This window comes from Pelodiscus sinensis, chromosome 2, assembly GCF_049634645.1.
Source record: "Pelodiscus sinensis isolate JC-2024 chromosome 2, ASM4963464v1, whole genome shotgun sequence".
In the NCBI taxonomy this organism is placed as follows: Eukaryota; Metazoa; Chordata; order Testudines; family Trionychidae; genus Pelodiscus; species Pelodiscus sinensis.
The window spans coordinates 156614848-156627794 of record NC_134712.1 but is presented as its reverse complement, the minus strand read 5'-3'; the positions used below and the strand labels follow the sequence as shown (position 1 = coordinate 156627794).

General features: G+C 39.3%; 1 protein-coding gene across 2 annotated transcripts in view; it reads right to left on the bottom strand.

The window, feature by feature from the left end:
• The window catches only part of DDC (dopa decarboxylase), a 116768-nt gene that overhangs the window by 53703 nt on the left and 50118 nt on the right, over positions 1 to 12947 (bottom strand). For both annotated transcript variants that reach the window (XM_075921669.1, XM_025178093.2), the window contains exons 5-6: positions 4796 to 4930; positions 2913 to 3056 (exon numbers count right to left, since the gene is read on the bottom strand). In XM_075921669.1, coding sequence (XP_075777784.1) covers positions 2913 to 3056; positions 4796 to 4930 — 279 coding nt within the window. The remainder of the gene's footprint in view (positions 1 to 2912; positions 3057 to 4795; positions 4931 to 12947) is intronic.

Genomic DNA, 12947 nt, shown 5'->3' with positions numbered 1-12947 from the left:
TCACTGGGTCAGGCTGAGACCATGCTTCCTGTCAAGGCTTGCTTTGCATAGCAAAGCAAACAGTGGAGACAACATACAGTTAAAACAAAAGGCATCCTTTTGTAATAGTGTCACTGAATCTGTAAACAGCTTATTTGATTTCCTTTTTCCACAGCTGCAAAATTAATAGATGGTGAATATTTATGAGGAGAGTTACATTGTGTCTGTGTAGATGAGGACTGAGCAACAAACCAACTCAATATTTTGATTGCACATGGAGGGATGATGCAGAATTGCATGGTGCGTACGAAATGCAGAAACAAAACACTAAGGCATGGTGTTAAAGAAAAACAGAACAGCTTCACGTAATGGTTAAATCAAACTTTCACACTGTATGTTAAAGCTGCTTATATGACTTGCTGTACAGTATTTACCCCAGGAGAGGAAACAGAGATCTCCATTACAAATGCTTTTCTTCAGCAGCAGGCTCTGTGGCACTTGTACACTCATGTAAGCAGCTTTAGCAGTACCTCCTTCATTTTGGGAAATAGTCTTATTTCTACTGGAAGGCAATTGGTGGAGTTCACTTGATCATTCCAAGATTATTCAATTTCTTTTCTCCAAGGCAGGAAAACTGCATCTCCCTATACTTGGGAAATATCTGTCATGGTCAGGCCATGATCTTTTAACACACCATAAAATCATAGTCTAGTGATTTAAGTTTAAGTCCAGTTTTCAAAAGCAACATCAGACTGACTTTCAATGAGGCCTAAGTTCCTCAATCACGCTTGATAATGGCATTTAGAAACTAAATGACATATTTAAAAAAATTCTTCAAATTAACAGGGAAGACAAAGTACAAAGTACTCGGAATCAAATAAGATTCCTCTGAACAGAAGCTCTGTAAAAAATGGTATTTTGAACTTGTACACCTGCAGTCTTCCAATAATTTCCATATAACATTCCTTTAAATGACAAGACAAGGCTTTTTCTAACTGTCAACTCAACATGGAGAGCCAAGTTGGGTTTTCCCCTTCATTCTCATCACTGCTGATAAAAGTTCTCTTGGCCATTTTACACTCTCTTATACACAGGTGCAACTCCATTGTCTTCAGCTGATTTGCACAGGTGTAAATTATTGGAAAATAGCAGACAATTTTGTTGATGCACATAATAAACTACAATTTACGATCTCAATGGTATTAACTCTTCAGGGCCAACAAAAGAAAAAATGCTCTAAAAACTTATTGCAGTTCTAAGTGACCACATCATATTCTGAATTCACGGAAGGAACAGATTCTATGAATAAGAAGGTGGCATTTTTCATTAGTCACTCCAAGTGTCTACACTTTAGAAAGACAACTGTACACAATCTGAAAGGATATGTAGTATGAACACTTTTCATAATACATGGATTCTCATAGGAAAGGAAAATAAAGTTAAAATAAATAACGTGACTTGCAGCTCATTATTGACATTTGTCATCTTGTTGAAAAATGATACAGTCTCTTCCACCCTTATATGAAATAGCCTCACCTTGCTGATATTCAGGAAATACCATGAAACTTATTTATTTGTTAAAGTAGCATTGAGTGTAAAGGTTTTGGCTGTTTGTTGATATTTAAGTTTGACGTTGTGTCATTTCAGGTGTTGATTTTTTTTTTTTTTTTTACATACACCTACATGCACTCCATAAACTCAAAAAGAAATACTCACATTAGTGACAATTGCAGTTTGGAAATTCAGTGTAAAAGATTATAACATAATATTTCAGAACAGGAGGAAATCAAGATACTCATCCACATCAATCCACCCATCTAATATAATATTTCCCTTTCCTCCCCTTTAAATGCATCGTCTCTGTCTGCTATACTTTTATTCAAATACATGGTCTCTATTTGGGAATCCACAATACACACAAGTTGCTATCAAGGCAAAGAAATGTCTCCTAACCCTCCATAGTGCCTAGGGAATCCAGTTAGGGCATGTCTACACAGCAGCATTATTTCAGAATAACAGACATTATTCAAAATAACTTTGCAAGCATCTGCACAGCACGCCCGTTATTTTGAAGTAACAAGTGCCTTATTCCAGATTCTGTAACCCTCTCTCTATGAAGAATAACACCTTTTCTGAAATAGCTAGTTTGGAATAATGTGTGTGTAGACAGGCGGCTGGAGTTTTTTTTTAAATAATTGGCCTCCAGCCCTTCCCACACATGCCCTGCTAGCCACTCTGTCCACACGCATTTTGCGTAGCTTTTTCCAAAAAAAGCTGTAGTGTAGACCTAGCCTGAGTGGGCATTGTGTTCCTGCAGGGCCTGGAAGGCAACCCGCTGAAAGTGCTGCAGGAGGTGCAGCACAGCCTGTAAGAGCTGTTAACTGCTGTAAGGAAGGTCTGGCTCCATGGCTAGAGAGCTGAGGTTTCTTCAAGGGCAACCACATCAGGCAGAGAAAAAGGCTTTGCAGTTCCTGGAGGAGATAGGCAAAGGGGAAGAACCTGAGACAGGGATGTACAGCGGCATCCCTTAATTTTGAGCCTCAGATAGCCTCCAGCAGCAGATCCAGGAAGTAACTGCTGTCCTGATGCCTGGGTGGCCTTAAATGCAATTCAGCATCCAATGAGAGTGGACACTCTATTTCAAAATAGCTCGGTGCTATTTCAATGGGCATTTGCTGTGTAGACGCACTATTTCGAAATAAGCTATTTCGGAATATTTCTTCTGGCACAGCTTATTCCAAAATTAAGTGTGCAGTGTAGAAATAGCCTTAGTTTCTTTTCTTCTCCCCTGTCCCTTGCACCCATTAAAAAAGAAGAGAGAGACTTTATGCAAAATTCACGTAAAGTGCAGAATATTCATGGAATAATCTCTCCTGTTCTAACTAGTATGCAGATCTATATGTTCCTACAGCATTGTTAAAGCCAGTACTTACAAAGAATGGGATAAGGCCAGCAGCTCTGTCTTCCTGCAAAACTTTCTCTAGGGCTGATCCGCAAACAGCAAATTTATCATCTGAAGGGATATTTTTAATCTTCACTCCGCCAATTAATCCTGCCCTTTCCACTGATGAATGGGCCTGCAATTAAATGGGTGAGTCTTAAAACATGAACCATCTACAGAAAGCTGTTTTTAATTCTAAGAAACCACACATAATATTTGATGAGAACCGCAATGTAATGGAATTGAGATTGTCCATTCTAAACTATCCAGTTGCTGAGAGTTGTGCTCTTACACCAGGTCTTAATTTACCCCAACTATATAGCCATTATAGTTACAAATCCTGCTGTAACAATATTCATTTCCCAGTATTTTTCCTGTGGTCCACATCCTACATTTATCATGTAAATGGCAAATTTCCATTTATTGCAGTGGTCTTATTTCTGCAATGGAATTTTCTTGGAGAACAGTGGGTTTGATAAGATGTGAAAAATTTTGTACAGGGTTGCAGTTGACATGGTCTTTGTCCCCCTCCATTCCCATCTTACACAGTGTTTGTCTACATATGCATTGTCCCCCTCCCTGGAGTCTTTTTTAGCTTTTCATTCCTTTTGGATTACTGAGCCATGGGTCACACAGGTTTATTCTTAATGTGGAAGTAGCTCCTATGATCTGCTTTGAAAGGTCAGCAATGTCTTAAGGCGAATCCTTCTGCAAGACAGAAAATCCCCTGACCTTCAGCAGGCACAGAGGACTGTCAGTCTCCATTTCAGATCAGCCATTCATAACAAAAAAAGAAAGACACACACAGTGGGGCTCTGCATATTAGTATATGAGACCTAGGGATCTGTGTCTGCAATCTGCACAGCACACACGCTAAAGCCCCAAGAAAAAAAGGACCACGTGTATCTTGGCTTTTAAAAATCGTCACGATCCTTCCCCGCTTCTCATATCCCAACTGTTCTCGCATGTGGCCTCTGCACCATACTCCCCATTCCCAACAAAAGCAGGTGCCCTTTTTTAATTAGTTTATCTCTTAATATACAGTAAAGGTAAAATACAGTGAAACCTGACGTCTGGCCATTTTAATGTGGTGTAACTAGTGGATTAGATCAAATTAAATATCAAGTAGTGGGAGCATTCCTCCTATCTCACTGACATTTAGATAGTAAAATGTCATATTTATTGGGAGAGGTAACATTGTTTGGCCTTCTTTGTTAGGATTAGCAGTTATTAAAATGCAAGCATGGCTGAACCGGAAGAACAAAGTTTGCTTTCATGCATGGTAGAAGCTTTTCATGATCCTGGCCATGCTGAGAACTCAGTTTAAGTAAATGTGCTAATACTGCTTGCAGAAAGAAAATAGGATTATCTTGGGCAAACTTAGCTTGATACACTTAGATTTTAGTGGGTTTATTTTCTAAACCGACTGCAGTTTTTCAGGGACTAAGCCTGGTTTGTTCATAATTCATGGAGTGCATCTTTTTGTATGTCAACATTCAAGTCAGTTAGTTTATTGGCCCACATTTACTCATTTTGATTAACACCTTATATCACAAACAATATATCCATTCACTTCAGTGAGATTCTTTGCAGACTAAAATAAAATAGTGTGAGATCAGGAGGCAACATTGGGCTGTTAATCAGTAGCAGTGCTTTAACCTGTTGCTATTATTTAGTGTTTGTATTGTGGTAGCATGTACGAACTGAAATTATTAACCTAGACACCAATGTGCAAGGTGCTGTACAAAACTGGGATGAAAAGACAATCCCTACTCCAAACAGTTTACAATCTGAGTAATCTGTATAGCAGGGTGACTACATTTTTCAAGTAGAGAAAACTCTCATAGTCCCCAATGCCACTTTAGATGCACTCACCTGATCAGATGCGTAGGCCATCAGCCTGTTCATGATGTCTGCCTCTGTTAGTTCTGGGTTTTCTGATCGGACACGTCTGATTGTCTTTGTTCTGGCAGCAAGCAGGGAAACCAAGGTAGCCTCGCTGGCACTACCCTGTGGTGCAGAGAAGACACTGCATGGGACATAGTGAAGGAAGCTTGAAGAGGGAGAGGTCCCCTTGTAACCAATGCTACCTGTTACTTTAAGGAGAATTACTCAGAAACAAAATGTTTCATGGTAAAAATCTGCCCCAAGTGAAAGCTATGCAACAATAAGTAGTAAAATATGGAATCATTTGAGAACTCTTATATGACTGTTTCCATGTGCATGGTAAGAAGCATTGATACAGGATGGACACAAATGTGCACCTAAGACAGGGACAGAAAAACTGTATATTATGCTTAAGAAATGATATGTGACCACGTTATAAATCTCTATTTATTTTAACCTTTGCCCCTCCTTTCCTCACATTTTAGTTTATCTTGTCTCTTTGTTTTCTATGTCTGGGTGATTTAGGCTCCGATTTTGGGACTACCTCTTTACAAGCAAACCCCTGCACCTTTGTAGATCTCCAATGACATCAGTGACCATGTAGGCACAAGGATCTGATCGCAGGAAAAGTGTCCCTGTTCAGGACAGAGACCAGATATTGATCGTCTCCATTACATCAGCATAACTGCAAAGTAACTTGATTTCCATTAAGTTGTTTTGGAGTTACATGTGTGTAACTGAGATCAGAAACTGGGCCACATCTCTTACTTCTGTGGAACACTATGAAAACTGTGGCATCATCTGTTATTAATTATTATAATTTCTTGGGACAAGAAATTTATTGTTATAAGCCATATATTGACCAGACGAGAACCTAGCATAAAACTCTGATTCAATGTTCACTAATGATTTGATAATCATCCTTTAACTAAAGTGCACACATGAAACACAGAATCATCAATAGATACTTAAAAACTAGATTCACAATAAGTAATGCAGCTTTTGTTCTTTCCTTGGATGTTTTATGACTATTGAGAGATGTTTGGGGGAGCCAAAAATTTATTAGTTAGAAAACATAGGAGAAGAAACTGGTTGCTGTGTGATTATTTCCCTCCCACAGCAACTAGAAACATGCTGACATTTTTTTCTCTTGGTTACCATCAATTTGTAAACACATTTTCTCAAGTTTAGAAGTTCTGTAAAGTTTGTGCTCAAGGAATAGTTTTAAGGTCAATTGTAACCAGAGTGGTTGCCTTGGGAATGTTCTGTCCACAGATATCCTCTCAGCGAGTACAGTTGCTTCAAGAAATAGCTAAATAAACTTAAATAGTGTGCTAATTAACACATCATATATTTACACATTTGTGAAGCTATTTTCTTTCTTGAATATAGACTTGAGCCTAAAGCGACGAGGAGTCCTGTGGCACCTTATAGACTAACTGAAGTGTAGGAGCATAAGTTTTCGTGGGCAAAGACGAAGTCTTTGCCCACGAAAGCTTATGCTCCTACACTTCAGTTAGTCTATAAGGTGCCACAGGACTCCTCGTCGCTTTTGCAGATTCAGACTAACACGGCTACCCCTCTGAGACTTGAGCCTGTGACTCTTACACATCAGTAAATCCTTATTCATGAAAGCAATTCCAGACAGAGGCAGTGCTAGCCCGTTGGGGGCCCTACGCAAGATTATTTCTGCCCTCATCCCGCCCCCCCAACTCATAATAAAAAGTGAAAGGGGGAGGGGCTTGAGCTGCTGGGGGCCTTAACCAATTGCTTAGTCTGCTTATGCCTAGTGCTTGCTCTTATTTCAGCTTTCCCAAAAATGAACAGTCAATCAGACTATTCATCTGAGCAAAGTTTGCCTGTGTTGCTTCCTAGACACTGAGGGCCGTGAGATGCCTTGCTCCAGCTGCTTTTAGTGTGAGATGCCTTGTCTGTACCTCCCAGGAGTCAGCTCTCTGGCTCTCTCGGGCACTGGCAACACATGCATTCAGTCCAGGTGGGCTCTACTGTTCCAACCTAGCAATTGGTGCATTCCAGACAGTGAGTCCTCTAAGCTACTGCCTGCAGTGTCCAGCCCCTTATCCACTGGCCACTCCACATAATTACCAGACCTGCTGCCCCCAAATGAGTAGTACTCCACAGCTTGCTACTTTCACCTTTGAACACAACTCCACCCAACTCACAGCATGGAGATTTGTTTATAGAGAAGGCAAGCACAAGTATATTTAGCAAATAATAGAAATTCACATGACAGTCATCAGAAATATTGGAAACAAAGGGTTACATTAAAAGTACAGTCATAACAGCCATTTTGAGGCTAAACTCAACTAATTAGTCTAATAGAGGACCCTCCTTTCATGAGCCCAATCCCACTGGTAGCTTGCCTCCCCAATGAAGGATTCTAAGGCATCTTTCTGCACCCTCAGATATACCAGAATAGACCTTTGCTCTTCATTCTAAAGTATGGTTCCCCTCCACCAGCCCCACCTGCCCTAATTGTTGAACCATGCTTCCTTCTCTGTTTATGCCTGGTTCTCTTACCAGTCTCCCAAAAGGCATATGTTTGTCAAAGCAAAGGTGATGGTCGCTGCCATGCCAATGAAATGCATTAACTCGTTCCTCTCTGTGGAGCAGAGTCACTGATGGAGAAGTCCCACCATATTCACAATAGTGATAGAAATGTAGCAGTGTTAGTCTGGTGTAGCTGAAACAAAATACAGGACTATATAGCACTTTAAAGACTAACAAGATGGTTTATTAGATGATGAGCTTTCGTGGGCCAGAAGGAAGTGGGACTTCCTTATGAGTGTAAAATGTGCTCTGGTCAGCAAGAGTTTGACAATTCAGACCTTTAGCTAGTCAATGACAAGAGGTCAAGCAGACTTGCCTAATGTCATATAACATCAACAATACCTACCCTATGAAAAGAAAATAATTTAAAAAATCAATATAAAACCTTTGCAAAGAATGTGACTGGCTGACCTGTTTAATGGGCACATGCTTTTAGAAGGCAATGTTGCCCGATATATGTGCAGTTTTCTATTACCCTGTTTTTACGTTATTTTCCAAACCCACAACCTTACCATAGTGTATTACAATGTTTTCTGCACAATGTGGTAACAACAGTACAGAATCAGGCATAAAAAACCTGGCTTCAAGCCCTGGCTCAACTCCACACTTGCATTATCTTTGGTCACTTAGATGGATATTTTGAAACGTGGGTGCAGCACAGCAGGGTTGGCCTTTGCCTCTCTATGCCTCAATTTCCCCCTTCAATAAAATGGATAAGAACTTGCTCCAATGATTAAAGCAGTCGCTGGAGATTTGGCAACCTAGGTACAAGTCCTGATCTAACCTGAGAATGACTGTGTGAACTTGAGCAAGTCACTTAGTTTCTCTTTGCCTCAGTTCTCATATGTAAAATGGGGGTGCTGAGAGGTTAACTATAATAAAGGCTGCAAGGAACTACAATAATATGCTAGTGGTCATATAAATATCTAAAACAGAGAGATCCTAAAATATACTCTGGTTTCGCTACATACATTTTATTACTGGGCACAGAAGGATTTTATGTTTATCAGTAAGTGTTGGTAAACATTAATTTCACCACTTGTGTATGCATATGCACACACATACATACCCAAATATTTCTATCAAGAACAGAAATTTACAACTAGATAGAGGCTGTGTGAGAACTTAAAGGATGATTTAAGGTTATGTACTTTGTATATTTTCACATATGATGTATATTTTCACATAATATGTTGATAATTTGTGTTTTAACCATTAGAAAGCAATAACTTTTTGAATCACAAACTACTGTCATGAAATAATTGCTAAACTCCTCTGTGGTTTAACGTCCCCCATAAATCTCCATAAACTCTGAAAAATGAAATAGTTTAAATTTAAAAAATTATTACAAATAAACAATATTGTCCACTGAAATTACAAAAAGACCAACAATTGAAATTTGCCAAGCCTATTTATAACTAGCTAATAGTCACTTTTCATAATTAAATTCATGCTTGGCAAAACCTGGGTTGCGTAACTAACATTCACTTTGCTCGTAAATCTTTTACCAACAATTGTGAAAAATATTCCCTTTGTTCTCAAGTTCCTTGGATTGTTGCTAGTAAACTCATGAACTATGGGTTTGCTTTGCCTGGCCAAGGACTGTGGATTGAGGTTTTTTTTATTTGGGGGCTCTGTTTATTTTCAGAATTAAAATTCTTCTCCTTGTAGAAGAAACCCCTTGTAGAACACAAAGGAAATGAAGTTTCCATCTGTTTATACAGAAGTCAAAACTGAGTTGCATATGTTGCACATTCACACACGCTCTGGTGAAAAGGTTGCTTTCTATTCTTGCTCTTGTTTAAAGTACTTTCTTTTCTTTAAAGCTGTGCTCTATGCTAAGTGAACAGTGATGATACCTTCCCTTTTACTGCAGGCAAACAAAGGTTGCCATGGTGAGCAGGCTCAAGATGCAAAAGAAATATTGGCGAGAGCTGATGCTCATGTTCAGCAGAGCCCTGGGATGAAATTTTCTTTCATCTTTTGGCTTTTTCAAGTGTCACCTGGTACACAACAAGAAAGTGCTTTTTATTGATGTGGGCTTTCAAATGTAATTAACAGCCAGTTTTCACAGCCCCAGTTTATATAACACGGCAGTAGGTATTTAATGTTTGCCTTTGGAATGATTGGCAGCCTCACATTTATGTTATCTTTGCCAAACCCTTCTTACTTTTATCGTTACTGTTTCAAGAGCGAGAGGATCAGCAACAGAAATTGCCTCATCTCAAGCGGCAGCACGGAGCTCACTTTCGATTCCCAAATTTGAACGATCATTGGTATCTTACAAAATTACAGGCCATCAAGCATTGTCAGTTGGGAAGGGTGCCATTTCCTGCTGATAAACAAGAGGCATAATTGCCTGCTGTCGTCAGAACAAAATCAATGCTGTTGAGACCCATAAAAAAAAAGGTTGGTTTCACATACATGCAAAACCCAAAGTCAACCTAATGTAAATATTCCTAGCACAGCTAACAGCATTGGGGTTGGAATGGAATAACTCTGAATTTACACTGGTGTAAGCAAGTTGAACAAAGCCAAGCCAAAATTCTCGACTCTCTTTAAGTAGTTGTGTTTGATACATTTTTGACTGAGAAGACCTTGTGAGCTTGAAGTGAAAACAAGCATGAATGGAGAAGCTTCTGAAACACAATATATCGTTACATACACATACAAACTAGCAGGCCTTTCCCTAGAAGAGGCATTCACTGCTGTCGGAATCTTGTTCTGTTTGTTACATGGGAAATGCAATTGACCTTCATTTAGCTGGTCAACTTTTTAATAGATTTTTGCCTTTTGGTGCACTAGAGCTTTAGTCTGCTAAGTGGATTATTTAATTTCATTATATCTTTTAGGATCTAATGATAAACTGTTTCATTTTAGTCATAAATATTTCATTTTCTTGCATAAGGGGAATAAAAAGTGCCAGAAATTTTCAATTCAAAACATTGTTTTGACATTTCCTGCCAAAATAAAACATTTCAGCCTTCTTGGATCAAAATCACTTATTCCAGTTTGTTGGACTGAACCAAAACATGATTTAATTTCATACTGGTTTGACAGTCGTCTGTGTCCCTCTTGAGTTGACTCAGTGCTTCACAGACAGTATAGTTCAAGTGCCTCAGGCTTCCATTCTCCTCTGTGGGCCATATCCCTTGGCCAGACTGCATCCCATAATGTACTTTGGATCACATGACTACTATGATGGACCAAGACTGTGCAACTAGAAGGCAAGATTTCATTGAATCATGGGATATGTAGTCCAGCCAGAGTTCAGCCCACAGAGAAGCCCCTTAGAGACACAAAGCATACATGAAAAAATTTGATTATGCTGAAATCATATTTCTTTCAAAAACATTTCAAATAAGACACCAAACCAGCTCTATCCACAGTGTTGTAATCAGTGTGCCTCCAGAGCTGACGAGTTATCAGCATTCACTTGCACTTATTTCACTATCATTTAAAATCATCACCAACAAAAAAGCCACAATTTCCCTCAGAGGTGGCTGAGTATTTTTAAATCATGGAAAAAGTGATTAAAATATGGGTTATTATGGAGAAGTACAAGTCTTTCCACTGAAGCTAGATTTCCAGTGCAACATTTTTAACCATACACTAACCTCATGCAGTAAACATTAATTTTCAGGCATACATGTGGGAACTTATGCCAGAGTAGATTGTTCCTGGACAGCCTGTGTCAGATGGAATGAAGTATTTGAGAGAGAGGAGAATTAAAAACTAAAGCAAAAAGCCCCTGGGTTTTTCATTCTTTTGAAAAAGGCTACTGCCCCTTCCCCACTGCAATATCATCTCAAAAAAATAAATTGATAAAGAAATTCCTTTTTACATTTTTTCTTTAGTTACAATGAAAACTGCTTCCTTTTGATATGCTGGGATTGTAGTCAGTTATTAAAAGTAGTTTGTCTGTACATTAGGAATCTCATATCACTTGGATGTTGGTTTGCTAGTGCCCATATCGGAGCTGCTGTATCCTGTGAGTTGAAGTGCTAGAATCCTTTTTTTTTCCCCACAGATGACAAAAGGGAGGCACAGAGAAGCTAAGACCATTTCTACACTGGAGCTGAAGAGGTAATTTTCAGATCAGGTAGAGATAGCCATGCTTGCTCTGATCAAGCTAGCATGCTAAAAAATAGAAGTGAGGCTGCTGCAGTGAACAGGCTAATTACATTTCCATGTGTAACCCAAGAAGAGTATTTTGGCACCTACCTATTCTGCCACAGCTACACTGCTGTTTTAGCATGTTAGTGCAAGTAAGTCTACCTCCATTACAGCAATACCCTAAGTAATTTGTACCAGGTCATCCAGGGAATCTGTGTCAGAGACAGGAAGTGAACCTAAATTTCTTGCATCCCAGTTCACTTCCTTAATGACCCAACCATCCTTCTTCATATGTCAGATCTTGTAGGAGAGTATATACATCAAAGAAGAAGTGTTTGCTCTAATGGATGGAGAAGGATGGGAAACAGGGACGTCTGAGTTTTGTTACCACTTCACCACACTGTGTAATTCAAATATTACTTAGATTTATACAGCATCTTTTACTAAAGGATCTCAAAGTTCAGTAGAAATATTAATTCTGTCTCAAAAGCCTGCTGCAGCAGGTAAATTTACAGATACAATGTACAGAAGGGAAAACTGAGACTCAGGCAGATTAAGTGACTTGCCCAAGTCAGTGAGAGAGAGAGAGGCTGGTTAAAACTCCCAGTTCAATATACAGTCTGCTAAACCACACTGCCTCCCCCTTCACCAAGTTATGCATTTAATCCCTCAGCCTCAGTTTCCCCATGAATGTGAAGTCACTGATCAGAAAGGATATACAGCTAGAAGGAAAAGAGAACACTGCAATGGGGAGAGCTAACTTCATACCCTCATGTTGTCACCTTTCACATGGTAAGGACTTAGTGCAAAGAGTGAGAATTGCTAGACAAAGAGGGCTGAGGATAGTTTTTGCTTTGATGTTCACTTGAACGAAAGGTAGCAACTCTAGGACTGACCAGAGCAGAGTTTCCAAGCTAGGAAATATATATAGGGTGTCACTGAGCTACAGTTTAATAAAAACAATAAAGCACAATAAAGGAAAGTCTCAGCTTAAAAGAAACCCTCTTACAAGATGGAGTTAAGGGTGCAAATATAGAATCCATAACAAAGAAAAATCTTTACAGCTGTATAGTTCAAAGGTAACACTTGATAATGAGAAAACACCAGATTGTATAAGAGTGTAAAAGTCAGGTCCCCTTCCTTTCCTTGTGTACCTGTCCACTCTGTACTCTGTATCCTAAAATCATCAGTTCCTAGGGCACATCCATACGGCAGCCAGGAGGTATAATGCCCTTCTTGGATGGGTGTACATAGACTAGCTCTGATCAAACTAGTGCACTAAAACAAAAGCAAAACAAAACATAACAGTGTGACTGCAGTGACAGGATAGCTATTCATGTACAATCTCATCTGAGATCCGACATTTGTATTCAGGCATCTAGCCCAAGCTGTCACTGTACTGCCATGGCCACACTGCCATTTTTAGCTAGCAGAGCAAGCGTGTGTGCACCCA